The sequence below is a fragment of the Nannospalax galili genome, unplaced genomic scaffold (assembly GCF_000622305.1).
Source record: "Nannospalax galili isolate Female #2095 unplaced genomic scaffold, S.galili_v1.0 scaffold78, whole genome shotgun sequence".
Lineage (NCBI taxonomy): Eukaryota > Metazoa > Chordata > Mammalia > Rodentia > Spalacidae > Nannospalax > Nannospalax galili.
Genome location: NW_008343387.1, coordinates 1,599,407 through 1,625,766, shown reverse-complemented (window position 1 = coordinate 1,625,766; position 26,360 = coordinate 1,599,407). Strand labels below are relative to the sequence as shown.

The 26,360-nt window shown below is 35.7% G+C and overlaps 1 protein-coding gene across 2 annotated transcripts in view; it reads right to left on the bottom strand.

The window, feature by feature from the left end:
• Window positions 1-1,688: 1,688 nt before the first annotated feature.
• The window catches only part of Ufl1 (UFM1 specific ligase 1), a 33,635-nt gene continuing 8,963 nt past the window's right edge, over window positions 1,689-26,360 (bottom strand). Inside the window, exons 7-19 of one of the 2 annotated variants that reach the window (XM_008839600.3) lie at window positions 23,847-23,905; window positions 20,798-20,944; window positions 18,822-18,997; window positions 17,098-17,277; window positions 12,723-12,843; window positions 10,031-10,153; window positions 7,219-7,336; window positions 5,964-6,127; window positions 5,752-5,882; window positions 3,951-4,031; window positions 3,549-3,634; window positions 2,953-3,133; window positions 1,689-2,272 (exon numbers count right to left, since the gene is read on the bottom strand). In XM_008839600.3, the coding sequence (XP_008837822.1) occupies window positions 2,054-2,272; window positions 2,953-3,133; window positions 3,549-3,634; window positions 3,951-4,031; window positions 5,752-5,882; window positions 5,964-6,127; window positions 7,219-7,336; window positions 10,031-10,153; window positions 12,723-12,843; window positions 17,098-17,277; window positions 18,822-18,997; window positions 20,798-20,944; window positions 23,847-23,905 (1,786 nt within the window). In that variant the 3' untranslated portion in view covers window positions 1,689-2,053. The remainder of the gene's footprint in view (window positions 2,273-2,952; window positions 3,134-3,548; window positions 3,635-3,950; window positions 4,032-5,751; window positions 5,883-5,963; window positions 6,128-7,218; window positions 7,337-10,030; window positions 10,154-12,722; window positions 12,844-17,097; window positions 17,278-18,821; window positions 18,998-20,797; window positions 20,945-23,846; window positions 23,906-26,360) is intronic. The other variant, XM_008839601.3, reaches the window with a different exon arrangement.

Below are 26,360 nucleotides of genomic sequence, written 5' to 3'. Positions count from 1 at the left end.
ATATTCTTAACCCTGCCCGTTAAGGGTAGCGAAAATAAAATCTTTACAGACAAAATCAGCTATAAAGTTTTATTTACAAAACAGTAAACACTTCTTTATTGGAAAAATAACTGAACAAATGAAACAAATGCAAACAGATTAAGACAGCTTTCAAGGTTTTCATCATTTCTTCTACTTTATTTTCACAAATTAGCTAAAATGATTTGCGATCTCCTCTTGTATTTATTTTTATGGTTGAACATGACATAAACACAGATTACTTTGGTATCTGCTGAAACATAAATGATAAAGTTACTAAACAAAAGTTGAATAAAAAGTAGGCTGGGTGTTCATTAAAAGCAAAACAAAATAGGACTTTCTAGTCACAGAGGACTTATCATTTTTCTTTGTTTATATGAAAATATGCAATAGGAAATTACCCATGTAAAAACATTTTTAATGTTATAGCTCTATCATCAAGTTTAGCAAAATGCTTAGTTGATAATACATTACTTTCATGCAGAATTAACACTTTGTCTAAAATGGAAAAGAGGTAGTCATATCTTTGTATTTAAACACTTTAAAATATAAAAATTTCAGTGTAACAAGAAATTTTATAAAGTAGTGTTCTTTCAATATTTCAGATTTATTACATTCAAAATAACTCATTTTTGACAAGTTAAAAGATGCTGCTTAAAACGTATTCAGTTTATTTTATAAGGAGTTATTTTAATTACTTTTAACTAATAATCTTAAGAAAACTAGAATACCTATGTTTATAAGCATTTCTGTACTTAGACTAAAAAGTCCCAATGACTTAAATGCACTTATAGATCCTCTGTTCACTAGAAGGAGCAACCCAACTATGTGTTAAACAGGCTCTTACAAAAAGTTAGGGTTACAGTAGCCTCCGACAGCAAAAACAAAACAACAAAAATCTCAGAAATGAAAACCGGGCCAATCAAAGGAAAATCTCTGTATTTTCAGACATTCCAATATAAAACATGACCTGCACCTTCCAGCTACATATTTCATGTTAGATCTCACTGCTGTCAGGAGCCCAGGGAGCACAGGAATGCGCAGCTCCTCTGGCATTCTGTTCTCACCTGCTAATCCACCTCTGAAGCTCCGTAAACATTTTCGTGGGAGGATTTTTTTCTGCCCAAAGCAAGAGCCAATGCTTTACAATCCAAAACATATTTGAAAAAGTCTAGTTTTGAAGCATTCTCTATTAATTTAAAAGTGAAACTCCAGGCTCATTTTTATTTCTGACATATGACAAAAATATGACCATATTTTTAGTTTTGATCTAAATCTATATAAGAATGCCATTTAGAAATTAGTTAGCAAACAAGTCCTTGCCCAAGATGAAAGTATTACATTTTATTCTTGGTTTTAACATCTAGAAGAAAACTAAAGTATATAATGTGTTCTAGATTTAGAATTCTGTGATTTTTTTTTTTTTTTTTTTTTTTTTTTTTTTACGGGGTAGGGACAGGGTCTCGTATAACCCAGGCTGGACTCCAGCTTGCTATGTAGCTGAGGATGACCTTGAACTCCTGATCTTCCAGCCGCCACCTCCTGAGTGCTGGGATTACAGGCATGCATCATCACTCCTAGTGCTGGGTATTGAACCCAGAGCTCCATGCACAACAGATGCATCCTCTACCAACTGGGTCACATAGCTCCCATTCCCCACCTCTTAGTGCTACAGGGCTTCCCTGTAGCCCCAGTTGACCAGGAACTCACTATGTGGACTAGGTTAGCCTCGATCTCACAGAGATCCTCCTGCCTCTGCCTCCCAAGTGCTGGGATTAAAGGTGTGCACCACTATTCCCAAACTCTGTGAAATAATTTTATGTGGAAAAAAATTAAACATAGAATTTATCTGAAAAGAAAATCTTTCATAGAGAACCCAACTTACAAATATTCACATTTTTATAAGATTTATATACACAATAGCACAATTTTATTCAAACTGTATGGGGAAGAATTGCTAGGGGAGATGAGGGTATGGTGAGTGACTATGATTTTCTGACCATTCACTAGGCACTACATAACTAAAGGAAGATCATTACTCCTCTGTCACAGATGATTTCCTGGATTTCAGAACAAGGTCCTTAATGGATAAAGACAGTTCTTGAAGCTCTTTCCGAGTAGTATTGGTGACATCTTGCTGTTCTTTGTCTAATCCATCACCCAAAGGACCTTCTCCCTGCCCACTCTTCTTATTTTGACTGACTAACTGTTTCACAACCAAACCTTGATACTTCACCAAGAGAGTATGCTGATCCTGTGAAAAGAAAGGAAAACATGTATCACACAGATGTGTAACACACATCTTTCTGTGAATACATGAAGGAGGATTTGCTGAGCAATACAAATTGAAAGGCCTCATCTTTAGAAAAGAATGGCCATAGAGGTAGAAAGCTCAATCTGGCAAGCAAGGTCTGTGATCTCCAGGAGTTAGTGGATTAGGGGAAATAAAACATGTGCACATCACTGTTATGGAGGCTGACTTAGCTAGGTCCAACCACCAAAAGATACAAAGTAATAGAGGTTCAAAGAAGTCAAATCACTCTGAGCTAGGGGTTGGGTTCCTTTGGTGAATTTGTATAGGATAGGACATTTGAACTGATCCTTGGAGGCTACATTAAAACAAGGATGATGAAACACAAGTGCTGGTCTTCTTATATCTTTTCTAAAAGCCTAACTTCTAAAATCAGGGTATTCTTCTCCACAGATCATACAAAATTGAAAAAGATTCTTGAATTATACTAAATTAAAAAAAAACAAAAACAAAAAACAAAACTCAGCCCATAATTCACTGTCCCCATGCTGGAAGCAGACAGGTGTTAGTGGCTTTTTTTTTCTTTCTTTTTGCCTGAGAATTTGCAATGATTCACATCTATCCACTCAAAATATTTCAAGTTTAAAAGCTTGAAACTTTCAAATGTATTAAAAATGCAATACCTCTGGGATTTTGTTATTAAGAAAAGCAATGATCTGTGGGACACATCTTCCAGGGGCATGAAGCATGCTGTGGGTTGAGAACTGAAATAACAGGACCGACGTGAGATGCAGAATAAGAGCAGGGTCTTCCGTGACTTTCAGCTGTTCAGCCAGTGCCTGCCGATGCTGGAATAGTATCTGCCTAAACAACAATAACATAAATGCATAATTTAACAAGGACTCACTAAATGATTTCTCTTTAGTATTCATTTTTTAGCTTCTCCAGTTTAATGATACTACATTTTAAAGCATTGTTTAAATATGGGACACACACACACACACACACACACACAAACACACACATAGCTTTAACATTACTAACATGCTAGGAAATTAAAGACAGAGTTTACAGTGAATTGCTGAGGATCAAACAGAACTATATTAATTTACATAGGATCTCCTGGAAGGAGGTCACAAAGCTAATCATCTGGGAGATCAGGGAACTGAATAAACTTGCAAATCTGCAGACGTGTAAATACAGCTCTTGGTGCAGGGTTCAGACAGTCGCATTCCCATTCCGTTTTAGGAGCGGCACTACAAGAATAAGTCAATGTTACCTTTCCCTCTTTTTGTCTCCCTTTTTCACCATGATATCACAAGCTTCTGTTGCAGAATCCAGACAAGAGAGGAAGTCTTCGATACTCTAAAGATATTTTAATACCACAATTTACTTTTATTTACATGTACCTAAAAATAGATCCCTTAATTTGTCTTGTAATTTTATACTCCAAACATAATCTTTAAAAGGGTATTCATCTTCTTAAAGAGAAACTGTGATTTAGGGCTAAAAATGTTAAATGCTCCCACCCTCCTTTCCCGTCACCTCCCAAAGATGTACCTGAACACACAATCCTAGTTTTAGACTGGATTTATAATTATTTTGATTAAAGATGTATTAAAGTTCTATCACATACAAGTTCTAGTAGCAGTGCCTAATTAATTAATTAGAGTTGACTTACTTTTTCATTCAGAGAGTTATGGAGTTTTGTGAGAGATACTTTGGTTTCTTCTGTCAGTTTACTTAAAATTTTTTTTCTTATCTGTAAGGGAAAAATTCTTTTGGCATTGTTTTTGGTATACAGTGGGTATGATATGAAACAGACAAAAACACCACCCCCTGTATAGTTAGTATTGTAATAGAATGCTAAGTAGAATTTATCTTGCTTTTTGAATTTTAGTTATCAAAGTAGGGATAAGAATATCCTAAAGATATCCCAAAATTAGAGCTAGTCTCCATTATCCAAACAAAACACAAAATATATGCAGTCTTCCTCATCCTAGCCCTCTAGTAACATCAGTGAAAGACTAGAGAGTCACTGACCTTGTGGGAAGTACGGAGTTTGGGGTACAAGGCTACTCACTCTCTTTTCAACTGGGTGGAAAGAAAGTGGTTTTTCTTCCCCAGGGCTGCCTGAGGTGTGGCATAGCTACAGTGGATCTCACATAGACCAGGGCTGCCTGTAGGAAAAGCAATGGGATCTTGTTTTGTGGCTAGCTGCTGTATGACACATGGTGTACGGAACCTTTCAGTATCTTTTGCCACATATATGGATCCTGTGAAGTTTGATAGTATTATAGACTATAGTCAGATCATTCTTTGAATGTGAAAGTTTAGGACGAGGCCTGATGAAATGGCTTGATAGAACGAACTGAAGGGTGTACTGTGCTGAGAAGGGTATGAAGGAAGCCTGCCATATTGGATTTCTTAGAAGTTGGCAAAGGGAAAGGAGACATGAAACTTTCCAGATAGTTGTTCGAAATGAAAGGGGAGGAGGCCAGTATCTTGCAGTGGTAGGAAGACTAAATAACTGCACCTCTGTTTGGGGTTGGGACATGGTCCTTACTATGAAAGACTCAAGTAAAATCAAATAACATCTCAGGAAAACTCATGCCATCTATGTGGTAACAAAATTAGATTGATGTGGTTTCTCCAAGTTCAAAGCCAGTTATAAATATAGTCAGTCACATGAAGATCTCTGACCTCTTTCATTTTCTCTAAATTTCCAACCATAAAGAGTTCCAGGGAGGAGGAAGAAGGGTGTGATCACCTTAGGGGCAGAGCACGCCTTCCTACTTCTAGGTAACTAAGCCATGGCTCTAGTCACACTGCAAGTGGGGAGATGATGAATTTGAGATTCAGTTTGAGATCATAATTTCATTTTTTTGATATTTTATTATTTTTATTTTATGCATATGAATGTATAGTCTGCACGAAAGTAAGTGCACTCATGTTGTGCAATGCCTGCAGAGGTCAGAAGAGTACATCTGGTTCCTCTGGAAACAGATGGTTGTAGGTTCTGGGAATCAAACCTGGGTCCTCTGCAAGAACTCTTAACTGCTGAGCTATTTCTCCAGCCCCAAAATCCTAATTTTACATAAATGAACTTGAGTTTATCTAAATACTGAAGTGAAATACTGCCATCAAAAGAATGAGTGTGAAATTAGATACATTGGACAAATTATTAAAGGAGTTATAAATCAACAGAAAGAGGAGAGACTGATATAGAAATAATTAGGGAAAAAACCCTTACTTAGTATAAAAATAATAATCCACTTTACTTTCAGGAGTTTGGTTATATTTCCATTCCTGCTAAAAATTACAAATGAGCTAAATTATATTTGAATGAAAATCTTTAAATCTTTTTTCCTACAAGAAACTCTTTCCTCTTTTATTTTCTCTGTAAGCTCTTTCAAATGAAAGAAAATAAAAACATGCTCAGACTCAAATTACATCAAGTAGCAAGCAAATCACTAGCATACTTCACTTGTAATGGTGGCAGGGTCCTCTACCGCCATCATTAAATCTGAAGCTAGGAAGTTGAAAATGAGGTTAGTGACATCGGTGCACACTGTCTTCAGCAAGTGCTTGGTAAGAGCAGCCTGTGTATCATCTGGAAAAGAAAGACACTTTATCAAGACTGACTTCATCCCAGAATTAGAAGAATCAACGAGAAAGGCAGCGTTAAGTATACCTGCAAACACTTTCATCCCTTTCTCAAATAATCGGATATTATTGTACAGGTTGGAAACCTCTTCTTGTAAGTCTTTGATTGTGCGTTTTCTGCTAGTTCCAGAAGCAGAAGTTGAAGACAGGAATGCAGAACGTACCACCTCAAGATATGCTTTATTAAGAGGTCTGTGCACAAAACCAAATACAGTTAATTAAAATTATGTAAGCAAGAAGTTTTGCTTATATTGAAATAAAGCTTAAGAAAGGTATCTAAGAAAAAAAATTAATTTGGAAAAGGGTTCATTAAAAAAATTTGTTTGCCAGGCTCAAGAATTATAACGTATAAGGATTATTTTATTTTTCTAAATTTTAAAGTATTCAAAGTTGTCACACTAAAGATGATAAGAATAACAGTCACAAACACTCCACAAATCAAACAGACCTTTAAAATTAATTTGGAGACTAGCAGAATCTAAGTCTTTCCTCATTTTCTGTATTTACAACATAGAATCTCTCAATTTCTAAAGTACTATCAAGATAAGGCATTAAAGCATTAATATTTATGCTTCCATTTTTCAACAGATTCTTTAAAAAATAATGGTGGATAACCAACAGCAACTGTCTCCTATTTTACATGTGAAAATGTTCCGTAATGTATTTATACACAAATATTTTTATTTACATTAATAAAAAAAAATCTCACTACAAAAACTCTACTTTTAAAATAAAAAGTTAGAGGCATTGGGCTCCTGTACTGCCTTTATGGAGGCTCATGCTGGGACTAACCTGAGATGACCAGGTCTGGTTAACAGCAGCCAGGTTATGTAGAAATTCTTTCATTTTCTGCATATAAAGTTAGCTTGGCAAATTCACAAGGTAGAATTATCTAACTAAACTTATGCTTTTTGAGGCCTCTTTATTTTTTCTCCCTAAAAGTAAAACATTGCTTATTTTCTGTCAAACCAAAACAGATTTTTTTCCTTTCCTTGTTATTTTTCATGCTCAGTAAGGGACTACTTAGCAATCAGTCATAGCTAAGGCCTAATGAGGGCAACATCCAAAGATTCTCAGTCTTACTGTCCACACTGTCCAGACCATGAGCCAAACTGAACTGAATTGCCTCTGTAAGCAAATGAATTTGGAATTTTGTGCTTAAATTCCAAGCTTTGAAAAGGTAAACAACAACAAAAATAAAACCCTAAAATGTGTTTTTAAAAGATCTTGGTGAAAATTATACTTCTAACCAAAAAATGGAAAAACACATATTTTATACTTGCTTTATTAAGTATTCAGCAAGTTCAGAAATAAACTCTTCTGGAGCATCTTGCACATGTCTTCTTAAACAATCTTCAATTTCATCTTGGAACATGAAAGTGATCTCTGGCTTTCTCTTTCCTGTAACAGACATATGCAACGGGAAAAAATGGAAACACAAAGCAGCCAAAACCAAACAAGGTGTTAACATGTTTAACAAGATGACAATGCATTCAGCTTAGCCAGAGGCTCATGTTATTTTTATGAAAACAAAACTGCTACAGTCAAATACTAGTATCTAATAAAATTCAGTTTAAAAAGTTTATATGGAAGATTTTCTTTAACTGATCATTCCCTTAAAAATGACTATTTTTAAGACACTAAAAATATGAAAGATGATCTTTTACTTTCATTTAACTTGGGAGATGCAAATAGCAGAATATCAAAACAATCAAGTAGAGAAAAGGTGATCTTTTAGGAAAGGGTAACTTCTTGTCTAACAACAGGCACCGAGCAGAATTTCCTTCTTTATAAAACTGAGTATTTATTAAAATCCAATCACTCTTCAGAATGATTTTCTAATCCGATGAACCACAACTCAAACAGAATTGTCTAAGCTAAAATTTATTTTTTGAAAAGATACAAATGAGGGAAACCCTCATAGTTTATCTTTACCTTTACAAAGGTAATTCTATACTAATGGAAATTACTATGCAGGTAATGCAATGGAGTTAGTTTTCGATTGTGTCTACCAACTTACTTGGAAAAGTCTGGCTAGGAAAGAGAGCTAACAATATTTCCCTTATAAACTGTAAAGTTATACCTTTCATACAAGTGATTATTTCCAGCTAAATTAGATTATTGATTCTACAGGTGAAACCTCAGTAACAAAATAAAATGGCTCAAAACTCAATTTTCAGTATGAATCAACATCTAAACAGTTGAACTCAAGCTTCAGGGTAGACAGCCAAGTTCTATTCTTCTTTTCTGAGATCTGCTCTCTAATCCTGATGTTCACACTAAGCAGTTTGATTTCCTGTTTGCTTCTTGCATGCCATTTACAAGTTATTAGATTATATTTCCTTCCAGTAATCTTTCATACTGACTTGATTCTGTATTTCAGTTGAGAACCTAATTTCACCCTCCATTTCAAAGAGTACAACACAACACTTTTTCAAAAGCACTGAAATTACTTTTTAGGTAGAATGGTTTTACTACTTTTATAGCGCCTCAGTAATCTATGTGCAAAAAAGTATATCACATGCCTCATTTATTTAAGATTACAGGTATTAGAGAAGAATTCTTAACAATTTCACATTACCCTTATCCCCAGTACATCTGAGGAATAGGTAAATTCATAAACATACACAAAAATAAAAAAATTAAACACACATAAGACCATATCAATATTATTTAAAATCAGGGTAGATAAAACGAGTAAGTCTCTATTGCAGACACTTTCCCTTAAGTTATCACTATTTTCTGCACATTATGAACAATAGCCAGTTTGACCTTTTTTAGACTACATTAAAGAAACGCCCAAGAAACTGTGCTATTACAAATTGTAGCACATTACTAGCTACAGACATGACTCAGTATCTGAAACTCCAGGCTTGTAGCTCAGTGCAATGAACTCTGGAAGAAAAATATCAATCTCATATTATCATCATCTGACGTTTGCTGTGTTTTCAGCTGTTGTTGGAGATATGAGGGAAGAGAGTACTATGTGTCATTATCCAACCTTTAACAAAAATGAAAAAATACAACTGGATTCAGAAGAGCAAAATAGGTTATTTCTTGTAGAGTTAACCCTGACAAATACTAAGAAGTCTAAGAAATGAAAGATGCATTTAATTAATTCTCTCTCCTAGATATAAGCAACAAACTTTTAGGCAATGTAAAAGTTAAAGAAGCATAACATCCTCTGGATCAGCTTCCAACATTTATCCTTTACATTTTCAATATCTTCAAGTATTTCTAAGAATTCTTTCAGGGTGAAGGTTTTGGTATTTTCTTGTTTTAAATCTTCTAAGACATTTCCATCCTTTTTGTCACAATGACGTTCTGTGTTTATACCCATAAGCCTTTCCAAAGTTTCTCTGTCTGCAGATCTCCTGAACACAGCAGAGTCAACATTTCCAGACACCATTCCATTACTCAGGCTTATGCTTGATTCCAAATCTTTTTTCGTTAGTTTCGGAGATAGGGTCTCATATAGCTCAGTCTGGCCTCAAACTCACTATGTACCCAAGACTGGCTTTCAACTCCTGATTCTTCTGCCTTCAATCTCTTAAGTGCTGGGATTACAAGTCTCTGTCAGCTAAAGTGCAATTTCCAGTGTTAACACTACTCAGTTCTGTGCTCACTTATGTCTTTGTTGGTCAATTCCCTATTTGAATTATCTGTTTTTGTAAACTGTAACACGGGTTCATCACTAGGAGACAAAGAGGCAACACAGCTATATGTTTTGCTGATTTTGCATGAAGAATAATGAATGTGCAGAGATCAATTCTTGACAAACCTTAATATGGTGACTTTACTGTTACAGATCATGATAGGCATCTGCTACTTATATAATGAATTCTGACCTGAAAAGCTCACAGCAAAGTTTATACTTTGTCTAACTACTCACAGTTAACAAACCAGGGTAATTAGGCTAACTGAAATTTGAGATGGGGTAGTTGGTGGGCTGATATCATTAAACGGTGACAGATGAAATTTGCGCCCAACTGACAATGTACAAAGCAACTACTTTCTATATAAATACATTTCTCACACATCTTAAGAAAAATGTTAAGAAAATCACACATACATAAAGTGAAAAAAGCTACACACCAGTATGAGCTGGCTGAGACTCATCATCACTATCGTCATCTTTTCTTCCTTTCTTCTTGACTTTTTTAATTTTGTATTCTCTGGCATTGCCCCCGCCTCCACCTCGCACACTTCCACTGCCTTCTGGTAGAGATGCCGTTAGTTCGCATTGTATAATTAATTGTTTCTAGAAAATGACGTCACTACATTGCTATATTTAAGCATATTTAATAGAGAAATAAAAGGCACACTAGAAAATTTTAAGTTCTTTTTAAGCTTGAAGTTTTCATATTAAGGTTATAATAATAAGTCAATCAATAAAAATTGTGAAGTCTCTTGAATTTAAGCAACCTTCTGAGACTGCTTGTTCTAGCTGTAGTTTGCAGGCTCCTTAATGTCTTTTTTCGGTAACTTTCTGATCTCTTCTTAGCCAAATCCATTTTCCACCTTTTCTTATCTACCATCAAAAAACAAAACAAAACAAATCCCACAAAACCCTTATGCCGACTCATCTGTTTTCACAGCATCATTTTACCCCCATTAATCTCATGTTTCACATATTTTAATTTACTTCCATTTCATTTTCTTGGCTGAAAAATTTATCTGCATTTGGAGAGATACCTGACTCATCTTCCAGTCATACCGATTATGAATTCGTGAAGTTATAGCAATGCATGAAACATAACAGATGCTTAATAAATGCCTATGAATATTAAATCAGTAACAGAAAATACCACTATCAATCACCCACTGCTTAGCTATAGATTTTAAAAACTTGTAATTATGAGATAAGCTTAAGTACTATAAATAAAGGTGAAAGCATATTAGTGAAGTAGTTGTTTGCTTTTAGATGTCTACATTTAAGATATCTATTCTATAAAACAGACTATTTACTGAAGTTTTCATCATAAAAGATTACTCAGTAATACAAGCTAAATTCATTTTTCTAACTTCTAAGTAGAATTACCTTAGATATTATCATATTTTAGAATTTATTTACTTTCCCCCTTGTTTTTATGATGAAAAAAATGAAAGCCACATGCTGAAAGTGAAATGCCTCTTTAATATTTGATAATAAGTTTCTTACGGGAGGATATTTGTACTTGACATGATTTCACATACTATAATTACTGTCACACAACTCACAACCACTGAGAACAAAGCACCAGATGACCTGTAACTTTTAGAAAGAAATGGTCTAACTATAGAGACTTAAGTCATCAACCAACAAAGGCATATTTATAACTACATCTTTATTTTTATCTATTTAAATTAAAAAAAATTTATATGTACGAGTGGTTTGCCTGAATTTATGTAAATGCACCCACGTTATACAATGCCTGGGTCAGAAAAGGGTGCCGGAACTCCTGCAACTGGAGTCAGGGACAACTGTGAGCCACCATGTGGGTATTGGGAACCAAACTCAGATCCTCTGCAAGGGCAGTCAGTGCTTTTAACCACGTAAGCCATATCTCCAGCCTCCATATAACTGCATCTTTGGATAAAATGATAAAATGAAAGGGATTGCAGTTCCATAGCAGAAACTATGTTTTAACAATACGTTAGATGCATCTGTGTTTAATGAAAAAAACTGTTATCAAAGTTTTTAATCCTGACACAGCACTAAAAATTTGTTTCCCTAAAGTGTAGGCAAAATACACATACTTCTCCAATACAACTTGGTAACAGACCAGTGTTGATTTCCAGTGTGAATTTAAAAAGGAAATTAACATGCAGTTTCAATGGAGGGTCACTCATTCAATGTATCTTCATGGACCTCTTAAAACATGCCATGTGGCACTCTAGGTGCTTGGGGACCAAGGCTTTGAAGTCATGGGAACTTGGCAAATATGAAAATCCAAAGGGAGGACAGGGGACAGGGACAGATGAGAAGGTTAGGGTTTTTATTTTTCACCTACACAAATGAGAATACACAATCAGTGACATTTCTATTTTCATGATTAAAATTTAATTAGCAAAAGATTTAAAAATTTGTTCTGAGTAGCAGTTAAAATTAAAAGTGACTCAAATGAAAGGCCTTTCAAAGGACTTAGTGCAACAAATACTCATCTTATCCCAGCACCTGTTCCAGGGACTGTCACTTTCCCGATGCTTTTATTTTTTAAAATATTTACTATTTTTATCTGTACGAGTGCATTGCCTACATGTATGTAAGGGCACCTGTGTTATGTAATGCCTGCGGTCATAATGGGGCTTCAGATCCCCTGGCACTAGAGTTACTGATGGTTGTTAGTCACCATGTGGGTGCTGGGAATGGAGCCCAGGTCCTCTGCAAGAGCAGTCAGTGCTTTTAACTGCTGAGCCTTCTCTCCTGACCCCAATGTTATGTTTTCAGTTGTTTCTGTCAAGCCATACTGCTGAGGCTGCGTGCATTTCTTTCTATCTCACTTGTGGATCTATAGGTCTGTTTTTGTGCCAGTCCCATGTTATTTTTGCTACTGTACCATCTCTGTAGTAGAGTTAAAATGGAGTACTGTGATCACTTCAGCATTGCTTTATTTTGTTCAGGTTTTAATTGTTTTTATTGGCCCCCTGGGTAAACTATTTGGGTACTTAATGAGAAAAGTTAACAGAGGTGTGAAGAGTCAAAACACATTATATGTGTATGTGGAAATACGCTAATGAAACCCCTTTGTATGATTACCATCTACTTCTAAAAAAACTTATCTTTGAGCCTTATGAGTTTTATTACCTGTTGCTTTCTTCCTGCGCTCATCTTTCTTATCCTTTTTATTTGTGTTAACATTTTCTAATATAGAAATTTGTTTAAGTTCTTCTTCAGTGACTAAATGCACAGGATTATTTTTCATTTCCTAAAATAAAACACAATTTTCAGTAGGCAAAAATATGTAGCACTTCAACAGCATAAAAGTTGTTTATATACTCACACACATCCCAATTATCATTTTGTTTCATTGCTAAGAACTATATAAAACTTGTCTCACAACTGCCATTATAAATGTGTTTCTCTGTAAAAATTACACTCACACTGATTTCCACAGTGGCCGTATTACTATGCACTCTCACCAGCAGAAGAGTTCCCCTTTCTCCATGTCCTCACCAGCATTTGCTGTTTGTTTTTTAGACTGTAAACCATGTTGAGTGGGGTAAGATGAAATCTCAAAGTAGTTTTAATCTGTAGTTCCCTGATGATTAAAGATGTTGAACATTTTAAAAAGTATTTCTCAGCCATTGCATTTCATCTTTGAAGAGCCCCTTGTGGAGCTCCATCTGTTAAATTTGTGTTGTTTGGGTTTCTGACGTTTAGTGTTTGAATTCTTTGTATATTCTAGATAACCCTCTGTTGGAGGTATGACTGGTGAAGATTCTTTTCCTTTCTGTAGGTTGCCTCTTCACTCAAATCATGGTGTTCTCTGCTGTATAGAAACTTTATAATTTGATGAGGACCCATTTGTCAATTATTTGACTTAATGCTTGTACTAATGGAACTGGAAATAATTATCCTGAGGGAGGTAACCCAGATACCAAAAGACAAACATCACACGTTCTCTCTTATAACTGGATGCTAGCTTTGAAATCTTAGATATTATTTCAATTTGAAAATCCAGAGAGGTCAAGAAAGTAATAAATGGACATGGTGTGAAGAGGCTTCCTGGGAAGGGAGGTAAAACGCAGTGATATAAAGGGGTGGGGAGGGGAATGACAGATTAGGAAGGGTAAACTGGGGTGGGGAGAGGCAGGGCAGGGCAGAAGAGCAGGTTCTGGGAGGGATAAGTAACATTAAAGACTCTTAGGAAAAAAAACATGAAAACCTACCAAGATAGAAGCTTCTTTGTTGTTGTTGTTGTTGTTTTGAGACAGGGACTCTAGTCCCATCAGGCCTAAAAGTCATACACAGATTGCTAGGCTCTGCTTCCTGACTGTTGGGTTTAAATGTGTTGTTACCATGCCTAGCTTAGAAGCTTCTTAAAGTATATACATATAGGTTATAAAAAGAGATTAAAAAGAGTTACCTTACAACAGGGGGACACTGCCCCTACTAGATACTATAGTAAAAGCAAAGTAAAAGCCCAATGCCAGAAAGACTCCGTCTTTTGAAGCTGTACTGCAAAACATCATGATAAGACCCTACTGCTGAAGGCATTACATACGTGAGCTGGAGAACAAACAAGGAGAAATCAAACTACTGCTCACTTCAAAGCCTCATTTCTAGTGGCTAGCTTTCATGGTGCTGCAAGGTGATACACATGCTTCCTTAAAATTAATCGTCTGGGGATGGTGCTGCAGGCCTTTAATCCCAGCACTCAGGAGGCAGAGGCAGGAGGATCTCTGTGAGTTCAAGGCCAGCTTGGCCTGCATAGTGAGTTCCAGGACAGCTGGGGCTACAGGAAGACCCTGTCTCAAAAAACCAAAAACCAAACCAAAACAAAACAAAAAATAGAGAGAGAAAATTAGTCACCGACCTTACCTAGCTGTGAATATTGTGAGCTACAACTGCCCTGGCAAGGCATGCCCACCAATGCAATAGTGGCATGAATATTATGGGATTATCCAACCACTTTCTAGTTGGATTTAAGGTCCACTTCATAAGATGGAGCCCATACCTGACAATGATATCAGGCCTAGGAACCTGAGGTTAGACAGGTGACAGACCATAAGGACGAGCGTAATAGTATTATTTTATTAAATATGTTTAGTATTAAATTAACTCCTAATTACTTACTATTGTACCCACAGATTAATCCATTTCTTAACTCTTAGCAGAGAAGCTTCCTCATGCAGCAAATGGAGATTAATATAAAGAACCATAACTAGTCAATGTGTAGAGAATAAGGGGGTGCTGCTTATCCCTGAATAGGACAACTATACCAAATTTGGCTCAGGGATCATTTGGAAGGGGGTGGGGGAGATCGTAAGAGCCAGGGGTGGTGGATAGCCACAGGGATAAATAGTTTTTCAGACAGCTGGGCAGTAACTCATATGAACTCACAGCAATGGTGACAGGATGCACAAGTCCCACATAAGCTTAAACCAGACAAAATTCCAGCAGAGATGTGGGGGAATGTGTAAGAAACTCCAACCCTACCTGAGGAACTACTGGCAACTGATGGCTGCTGGGAGGGGGAAACTCAATCTTGTTTAAGGAGGAGACTCTTGGTAGGCTGACCAAGTTCCAGTGGATGAACTCACAGTACAGGGCATATGGGGACACAAATTTGACTCTATACGTACATGAAACTGGGTGTGGGAGGGCAATAATGAGGGGGGTGAAGATAGGGAGGGGATCTAAATACCATAAAAATATATCGTACAAAATTCAAAAAAATTCAATTAAAATAAGAAAAAAAAAAAACCCAGAGAAAAAGCCACTTGTACTTTTCTTTTTTGAGACTCCTAAATTCAGTGGCACCTGGATGCTTCAAACTACAAAACAGGTATCACCCCCATGATCACATGTGAGTTGCAAACCAAATAAGTCTATTTTTCTTATGGATTAGTTCTTGATAATATCAGCTATTTAAAAGCTATGTTAACAGTTAACAATAACGAACTATTTCCAACTTCAGATATCAGTTCTTTTTCATGAGAAATAGCTTTATAATCTCTAGTGATAAAAATACACTTTGTAGAAAAAATACTATTTTCTTTTTGGTTTCTTACACAAAAATGCTCAAAATATTCATGATTTATTGAATAAGATCACCTTTCTCTAAACCAATTTTTATAGTTAGGAGTACAAGGAAAGTGATTAACTTTTAAGAATAATTGATAATTAGCATATTAATGGACATATGTATGCATGTACACACATACATACACACACACACGCCAATTTCTTTATTTACATCAGTCTTCCAGGGTAGGCATTCTTTTCTTTGAAAGTGAGGTCCATTATTCAAAAATTAAACAGAGCAAGCACTTTTAAATTTGTTTCCTGTTATCAGATCTATTCTTGTCTGCTTTTCATGACAACTGCAAAAAATCATCTCATTTTCATACTTTTAATTGTGAAAAAAAGTTCCCAGAAAAAAGCCACACTTTCAAATGGAATCTTCTGAAAGTCTAAGTAACTGATTAGACCTTCACTGACTGTAGAGTTTGGATGCTGTGGTCCAAAGCCAGATCATCTTGGATCATCGGTAGCTACCTTTGTAGGCATTTATTACCCTCCTCTGTCCATGAACTAAGTGAAAACTAGGGAATTAGTGAGGCTTTGCCAGATTTAGTTAATACATGAAATTTGGAATGTAAAACGGAGCACTAGTTTTCCTTTGGAATGTATTAACTTAGTGGACCACTATTTTCCAACAACCCAAAAGCTTAGTGTCATCAGTTTGCACCTGAAGCCTATAACAAGTTTCATTGCTTCGCATTTCTATTATTTCTGCAAATGTATTTTAAAAATATCTTGATTTACGGTATTTTTTTGTTTTGTTCCTATAAAAACTACATAAAATTGTCACTATGCTGGAACATGGGATTTGGGGTATCTAAATCTCTGCCACCGTACTTGGCTCTAGAATGAACTACCTCTTACCTTCTGGCATCCTATTTTTGTGTCAATATAATGAAATTTCAGAGCGCAGCTAACTACAAATTACATGTTTAATTGGCCTGCACGAATTTATTAACAGTATATTTGAGTATACAGAGATGGTGGTGCTAACTCCAAACAAGAATTAAACAGTTATGAAGACAGAATGGGCAGAAACTCTGCTTCAAAGTTTTAGACAGTAGTTAAAACAGCGCGGTGATTACTTTGTGGACTTCCTCTAATCACAAAGTATGTTCAGTGTATGTACAGGTACTGCTCCTGTGCATTTCAATGTTTTAAAGTTGGATCAATATCCTTTGGTGACTTAAATTTGAAAACTATATAACTTCATTTCTGCGACCTTTATAAAATTAGTTCTCTAACTTCTAACAAGTTCTGATAAAAATGAAGAAAAAAAATGTGTGAGAAATAATGGAAAAGAATAATACACAGCGATGTTCAACATGAAGTGTTTGTTTTGGGTCACACACATTTTTCACAAGACATCAGATGATACTAATGTGAAAGAAAAGACTGTTAGGATCAGCAGATGGAAGGGAATCTGTAATACCTTTTCAGCTTTTTGGTGCATCTGTTCACTGAACAGCTCTGTACAGTCATTTATAAATTTTTCACTGACTACAACTGTGTCACTAAAGACTACAGCAGAAGCCTGCTTGCTGAATGGTCTCATCACCTGTTGAAGCAACATGGAAGCATCTTCAACTGACAAAGAGCTGGGTAGCAGAGGCTAGAAGTATAAAGAAAGTGAACAATATGCATTATAATACAATCTGTTTTTATATACATATATAGATACGCACACATTGTGTGTGTGTGTGTGTGTTTACAAACATGCTCAACCTCACTAGCTCAGTGGCTTTCAGAAGTATATTTATGCTCATAAGTTCCCAAACTGTATTTCTAGTTCATCAGCACTCAAGCTCTGGAATCATATCACCCCTTTCTTTCCTAATTTCACCACTTGCATGCCCAATAAGAACCTCAATTGTGCAAATCACCACCCAAACCTACAAATCCTTCAATTTCTCTCTTACATATCTACAAACAATTCACCAGTAAATCCTACTACCTGTACAATGTTTCTTCTTAGCTCTATCATCTGAATTATTATTTTGAATTGTTATTTGAACTGTCATAAGAAAAAAACTTGTTTTTCTACTGTTATTTCTGACACAGAATAGTTTGTCTACCGTTATTTCTAACACAGAATGGTGCCTACTACACAGACAGTACTTGAAATCTACTGCAAAGATAAATACGCCTTGGGAAGTTTTATCCAAAACAGAACGTTTTCTTTACTATATAAGGACCTTCCATGACTTCCTGACTGAAAAACTAATAAATTGGTCTCCTGTTTATGTTACCATAGTTAAGTGTCTTTTTGACCTAATGAAGGGAAGGTCAACACTGAATACAGAAGTAAAGGGCTTCCAGCCTAAAGCAGCTTATGTTAAGATATTAGCAGAGATTAGCAGATAAGGGATAAATCTAAGTGTCAGGATGCCCAAGGCCAGCACAGTTGTAAATGCTTAGATAAGAAGTTATAATGCTTAGCTTTAACTGTCAGTTTGACACAATCTACAGTCTCCTCAGAAGAGAGTCTAGATGATGGATTGTGTTGATCAAGTTGGTCATGGGCATGTCTATGGGGGACTGTCTTGATTATGTTGACTGATGTGGTAAGACCCAGCCTAAAAGCTGGTGGTTCCATTCCCTGGCTTTGGGCCCTGGATTATATGAAAAAGGAGAAAGTAAAGGCAAGGACTGCAAGCATGCATGCATTTATTTGTTCCTCTCTGTTCCTGACTGCAGATGTAATGACTGTGATTAACTAGCTGCTTCACGTTCTTGTCCCCTTGACTTCCCTGCAATAATGAACTATATCTTGGAACTGTGACCCAAAAAACCCTTTTCTCTTTTGGTTTTGTCAGGGTATTTGCCAAAGCAACCAGACAGGAAACTAAGACAGATGTGAAAAATCTCACCAATTTCTGTAACAGGACAGACATGAGTTCTTATATTATTTTTTTGTTTGTTCTGAAATTTATAGAATTCTGTATTCTAGATGTAAAAGGCCACCCTTACTTCAAAAGCTAAAAACACTTTAAGTATAAAATAATTAAAATTATTTTTGTTGTAACAATGACTGTTAAAATTTACCTTTAAAGTCAAGATTATCCTAATGTATGCTAATTTTTTTAATGGGAGTGTACTAGTAAAATGTCATTTGTCACTGGTTTAAACAAAAATTAAGAGAAAGGCAAAACATACGGAAATATCAACCCATGATCCAGAGCTGATGGCTTCCTCCACTGATGCTTCCACCTGGTCCACAAGCCCTTGACCAACACAAGCTGCTTTCAAAAACAAGAGGTGTGTATTCTTATACCTTTTCTTTATATAGTTTAGAGCATCTGGGATTCCAAGTCTGGATAAAGCATCAAATTCTAGAAGTATATAAGAAAGTTGAATAGAACTGTCAATCACATCTTTCAGAAAAAGCTAAGTTCTACATAAATCTATTATTTGATTGTGAATGTAATAAATATAAAAAGAAATGTATTGTGGCATATTCCCTGGTTATGTTACCAAATTTAAAGATCTTTGTAGAAAAACTAGTTCAAGTGCTCCCTGTATACAAGCTGTGTGATTCCTTCTCTGACCGAGGGGTCAAAGGAAAACACCAGGACTACAGAGAAATAAAATAAGGACTAGGGGGTAAAGAAAAAGCTAATGGTTCCAGTTCTTCAAGAAACAAAACTGGAATTGATTTTTCTTATTATAGTTAAAGGAATGAATTTTATTTTTCAAACTGTCACTATACAACTTAGGATGAAATCATTCTCTAACCTAATTTAAAGCAAAAATGATTTAGCACAGTAAACAGGTATAAACTTACAGACATACAGTTAGGGAGGGCACTGCAGGTTATTGAGAAGATCAATAATATCAAAGTTCTAATCTAAGTTTGTGGTGAAGAAATCAAAAAGGCCATCACATCAGAGATTAAGTTAAAACATAAGCAAAGCCTATCTTAGCCTATGTTTAAGCTATTTATTACAAGTTTCTAATAAAAGTGTGTGATCTGCTATATGGTTTGACTTAGGTTATAGTTCATAAAACTAAGTGGCCATTGTCTTGAAGATTGAATTCAGTCAATCTACTTTATTAAAATGCTGGCAGAATCTCAGAAACACAATTTAGGATAAGTTCAATATTTCTAAGTATTAAATAACTGATAAAAATAAATGTGGCAAAGTCGATAGTTAACAAATATTCCTGAGGATACAACTGAAAAAGCACAACTTCATACAATAATAAGCACAACAAACATATAAAAATATAATTGTTATCTTTTGTCTTTTTTAAATTTTCTTTTTTAATTATTATTTAATATGTATAAGTGTATTGACTGCATGTGTATAAATGCACCTGTGTCATGCAATGCCTCCGGAGGTCAGAAGGTGTTGGATTCCCTGGAACTGGTGTTACAGATGGTTGTTAGCCACCATGTGGGTGCTGGAAATTGAACCTGGGTCCTCTGCAAGAGCAGTCAGTGCTCTTAACCACTGAGCCATCTCTCCAGCTCTTTTTTTGTTCTTTTTGAGACAGGGTCTCCCTGTAGCCCCAACTGGCCTAGAACTCATTGTATAGGCCAGGCTGGCCTTGAACTCACAGAGATCTGCCTGCCTCTGCCTCCTGAGTGCTGAGATTAAAGATGTGCACTGCCATGCCTGGCAAATATAATTATTTTTATGACTTAAAAAATACTTGAAGTTTATATCATCTTAATACAAATGGAAAGGTTAAAAAAAAACACTATCTTTTGATGTTAAAAAATAAAAAAGGTTTATTTAATTATGTGCATGTATGACTATCTGAGTGCAAGTACCTATGGAGACCAGAGGCACTGGATCCCTCTGGAGCTGGAGTTAGTCAGTTTAGCCACCTGACATGGGTGCTCCAATTTGAACCTGGATCCTCTGCAGAGCAGTATACACTCTTAACAGCTGCGTCATTTCTCTAGCTCTATTCTGGCATTCGTGTACTTTAGCTGTAGTCTGTAACTATGGAATTAACTTTAGTTGTTAGACCTACAGAAATGAATGTGAAGACTTTTCCAGTCAAAGGGAACCACAGCAATCTAGTTGGTCATAGCAAAATGCATGTGAATCCAGAGCACAATTCTAAGAATGTTTCAGTGTTAGGAAGAAATTTTAGTTTCAAAGAAAAGAAAAATTAGTTACCTAGGTAGCCATTCTGCCTGAAAAAGGAATCGACCCAAGAACTTTGTGTCCTGGAATAAATGTCAGGGACAAACACGGCTTTATCCTGTCTCCCGCCAACCACAGTGCCTCGTAAGCGTCCACTATTAACAAGTTCTTCAAGCACAGCTTAAACAAACGCACATAATGGAAATAGATCAGAACAAGTACAAATCCTAAAAGTACTTTATTGTTTAGTTTTTCTTTTATGATTTTAAAACAATGAATTAAAAAATTTAAACAGCATAAATGAACAAAAAGTTTCTAACATTTATGAGACTACTTAGGTTATAAATTCAGGGCAACTTCAGAAAGTAGCTAAAGGTGTTGAACTTGTAACTCAAAGCAGACAGTATTAACATATTGAATAATTCTAAACAAAAACCAACATGCTAGTCATAAAACCAGAAAGCGGAACCTGGGAGGGAAGGAGACACTCTTCAGGGAGCGGGAGAGGAAAAAGAGGGGGGATGGAATACATGTGATATGAAAGCGAAGTGTTGGGGGGATGATTTGGGGGAGGAACGGGAATAAGTAAAGCCATTACTTCATATTTCAAGTTAAAAATTAATTTAAAAAGTTATCATTTATTTCATAACTTGATGTAAAGGGATGACCAAAGACTACATTTAATCACTAATGTTACACATATAATTTTCTAATATTTAGAAAAATCAAAACACTGGGCACATGAACCATGTGAAATAAAGCCACAGACCATTTTTCATTGTTACTATGTTTCTGTTTCGCCTGAAGCAATGCATCAACCATTCTTATTGGAGGTCGAATGGCCCAGTTCAGAGGATGGAATCTAATGCTTGAGTGCTCAAGTGCAAGCCTCAATTCTGCCATCTGCTAGTTGCAATATATCAGGTAAGTCATTTCCCTCACGTCTCTACTTCCTTATCTGTGAAATGGGGACGGTAACAATATTATCTCAAATACTACTGCTATAGTCATGTAAAGTGCTTTCATTAGTAGCTGAAATATCAACACATATTAGCTAAAAATATCAATATTATCATTACCATGATAAGTCTGGGGCCAATATGAAAACTGCATATCCTGCCATTAAAATAAACTTATGTTTTTTTTATTTAAAACATAAAAGTTAACACAATATTTAGTCATTTGAAGTACCAGAATTCCCTAAATAAGACATAGCGAATAGAAAAAGAAAAAGCTGTTCCTAAGAGTACAAGAGCAAGTACGATCAAAGGATGGGCAGCACAAAGAAAAGTTTATAAAAATTAGCCTTTAAGAAAGAAAAATTAATGTATGTATGAATAATGTATGTCAGAATTTCAAGGCTGAGCAAATTAGAATATATCAGAAAAGTACATATTTCTCAATAGATCGTTTTAGTTTGACTATACAGAAATCCACTCCAGGGTCGGAGTGATGGCTCAGTGGTTAAGAGCACTGGCTGTATTGGGGAGGACAGGGGTCCGAATTCTAGCATGGAGGCTAACAACTGTCTATAACTCCAGTTTCAGAGAATCTGATGCCCTCTTCTGGTCTCTTTGGGCACTGTATGACACAGGTACACTTATATACATTCAGGCAATACAATCATACACATAAAATCATTTAGAAATATACTATGACTAAAAATTAATTTTTAGTTTTATAAATTGAATTTGTTAATTTTTATATTTACAAAAATAACTGAGTTGAAAGATTAAGTAATTACTTTAAAAAAGATACTGCCTTTTCTCTGGTGTTCATTTTAGGCACCTCTGTAAAAAATTCAGGTAACTGTAGCTATAAGAACTTGTATCTGGATCCTCACTTCTAGTCTATCAATCTATGCATCTGTTTTTGTGCCAGCACTGTGCCGTTTTTATTACTGTGGCTCTATGCTATGAATCAGGTGTGGTGATACCCCCTGCAGTGTTCTTTTTGTTCAACATTGCTTTGGTTATCCTTGGTCCCTTTGTGCCTCCACATAGACCTTAGCAGTGTTTTTCTATGTTTCAAATGAATTTAAACAAGACCATTTAAAGATGATGTTAGCTTGTTGGAGAGCTAAGAAAAAGTTTAGCTATATTTTTATTGCTACATCATTTTTTTTTCTTTTTTGAAACAGGGTCTCACTGTTTTCCAAACCCAGGGTGGTCTTGATCTCAAGAACCTCCTGCTACAGGCTTCTGAGTGCTGGATGTAGCACTCATAGATGTATCACATGTAGCCCTCATTGCTATATATTTGGTAAAAATTTTATTAGAGAAACATGATTTACTTTGAGGGTGAAATAGTAAGCCAAGCAAGGGGGCAGTGGCCTGGGATTCAAGGACTTGGGAGGTAGAAGCAGGAGAATTATACATTCCAGACCATCACTGGTTATATAAGAACCAGTGACTAAAACAAAAAAGTAGTAAAAAGCCATGAGAAACAAAGTAAAATGTATTCTTAACCCTACCACTTTGAATCTATATAAACGCCCAACAACCTTTGTGTATAGACACTTTCATTTTATTGGTAAATTGTGTCTTTCTTAATTCCACACTTCTACAGGTAGTCAATACTAAATGATTGGTAGATACACCAGATAGCTATTAATATAAATATAAAATCTCTTAAACTGAACCTTCTTAAACAGGAAATATTTTAAGATTAAAAGTGTAAAAAACATAGTTCTCTTATTTTGTATTAGCAATTTATTAAGCTGTGTTTTATTTTGGATGTTCAGTGTCTTCCAGAGGCCCATGGATTACTATGATTGGATGCTGGTGGAAGTTACTGGGAAGTCCTTGAGTCACTAAGGGTGTGTGCTTGAGAGAACTGTGGGAATCCCATCTCCTCCCTCTTACTTTTCTCTGGACTCCTAATACAAACAGTGTCATCCAGCAATGCCCACCAGGGGTTCAAAGAAGTAACTCCTCAGACACTTGAACTGGAACCTCCAAAACATGAAAGCAGACTTTCTCTGTGTTCTTTTGTATCCATCACCGGGTGTTCAAATTCAGGAAACACTCTACTACTGGGCTATACCCCAACCAAAGAGATACAGGATTTAAATAAAACTCACAGTAAAGGAGCTCCTCCTGAAATCCATATTTTGAAATCAAAGAATTCACTGCTGTTGGCCTTTATGGGAAATTTAAAAAAACAACTGAAATTAATTCACTATAGAATTACATGTGAATTTTAAAGAATTAAAAAAAACCATCAGTTTATTTAAGAGAAACAAATGATAGTAAAATTACACCAAATTTTAAATCTTTGATCAGAATTATGCTACCAAAGTTCCAGGGAAATGAGTGTGTCTTTGTAATCCCAGATCAATTCATATTCTCATCCCACCAAGCTTCCCCTTTCCCCGATGCTTGACTCTGTCTTGCCTATTACTGTGTACCACAATGAAATCCAAGGATGCTCAAGGGTCTTATTTAAAACGGGGTATTTCCTTACAGGCTGTATATTTCATTCCTAGACTATTCATATTTTCTAATACAATGTTACCTGTACATGCTTAGTACAGATGTAGATTTTTTTTCCCCGAGTATTTTCAGTACACGGTTGAATCCATTCATGATGTAGAACTCACAAATATGGAAGACTGGCTGTATTTGTTTTTCGACATTGCATTTTCCCTGTCTGAGAGGTTCGTTCTTCACTTAGAAATATTAAAATGAATGTTACATGATTTCCTTTTTGAAGAGAAATAAGATCAAATGCGTACTGAAAGGTGTTTGGAATATTTATAGATTAAGGTAGTTGACAAGGAGAGATCAATTAAAATGCTTAAAAAATTTTTTTTTACTGTCCATATTTTCTGCAATGATATTTTTAAGACATTTTAATGGGTTATAATTTACATGTAATAACATCCACTCAATTTCAGGTGTACAACTCCATGATCTTAATCTTAATCAATTTACAGACTTGTATAACCATAACAATACAGTTTTACAACATTTTCATTACCTGGTGGTGTTTGCAACTAATCACTGCTGCTACCCCTAGACCAAGACAGTCATCTGTTTTCTAAATCTATAAATTTGCCTTTCCTGATATACAGTGTAGAGGGGATCAATGGGTCTCATCTGTTTTTGACATTCATCTATGATGAAACACGCACGAAGCAGTTCATTTCTGAACAGCATTCTATTAGACAGATATACCACATTTTGTTTATGCATCTATCAGTTGATAAGACATTTAACGTGTTTCTAGTTGACACTATTATGAATGAATGTCTTGTATTCATGTCATTGTGTGTTCATTGTGTGTGTGTGTGTGTGTATGTTAGGAGAATGGGGTCCTGGGATTCATCCCAGGGCCTTGTACATGTAAAGGTGGCACTCTCCTACTACCACTAAGCGACATCCCCAGCCGTGAACATAGGCTTTAGGTAGCTTAGTATGTTCTTAAGTATATTTCTGTGTGAGTATGTCTATGTGTATATGTACATGCATGTATATGGTGTATACATGTGTGTTTGGTCCTATAAGCCTATGTGTGAGTCTGTGGCAGCCAGAGGATGATGGGTGCCTTCCTCTATTGAGCTCTCCTTTTTTGAGGCAGGGTCTCATTGAATCTGTAGCTCCTTGTTTAGTGGAATGGCTGGCCACCAAGCCCCTAGGATCTGTGTCCCCGTCCCCCAGTACTGGGGTCACAGATATGTGCCTCCAGGCCTGAATTTTAAGTGTGTACTGAGGATACAAACAGGTCCTTGCTCTTGCACAGCAAGCACCTCACTCACTGAGCCATCTCTCCAGTCCTCTATTTCTTTTTTACTACTCAGTTTTAAAAAATACAGCTTTGATCTATTTACTTTAAGCCAGTGTCCTTGATACCGAGAAAAATCTATTTCCATTTTTATACGTATTAGAAAATTTAAGTAATTTCAAATTTTAAATTCCTGATTATTCAGAATGCTATACTTTTTCTTTTTTTAAACCTGTATGAAATTTGGTAAAAACAGGAATATTTATTTAAAAATAAATTGAATTATCTAAAACTTCTATATTTGGAAAGATTTGACCAAATTTCTTAATAAAATTTTACACGGATCAATTTATTTGATTGAATTGTCTGACCCAAAATTTTCAGCCAAAATTATGTATAATTCCCAAATTAATTAGGCCCAGGTACTCCGTAAATTGCTCTTATCTATGTTTACATTATAGTAATTATTAGAACCTTCTTTTGTGTGTATTTTCTGTTTCTACAGAAACATAAAAAATAGAGGGTTCCCTTGGGTGTGGTGGCACATTCCTTTAGTCCTAGCACTTGGGAGGCAGAGGCAATTGGATCTGTGTGAGTTCAAGGCCAGCCTGGTCTACATGGCGAGTTCCAGGTCAGCTGGAGCTACAGGGAGACCCTATCTCAAAAATACCAAAAATAGAGGGTTCCTTAAAGGTCTTTATCTTAGAACTTCTAGGTATAACTTACTGTGAATGTACAAAATTCCCAGGTTTTTGGATTGTCTGTGGAAGCTCTGCTTGAATGTGTATTTTAGTTTGGAATAACAGAATGGAGTACAGTGTATTGGCTGCTTCCAATTCTTTTGGGCTATCTATAACAACAATCAGTACAG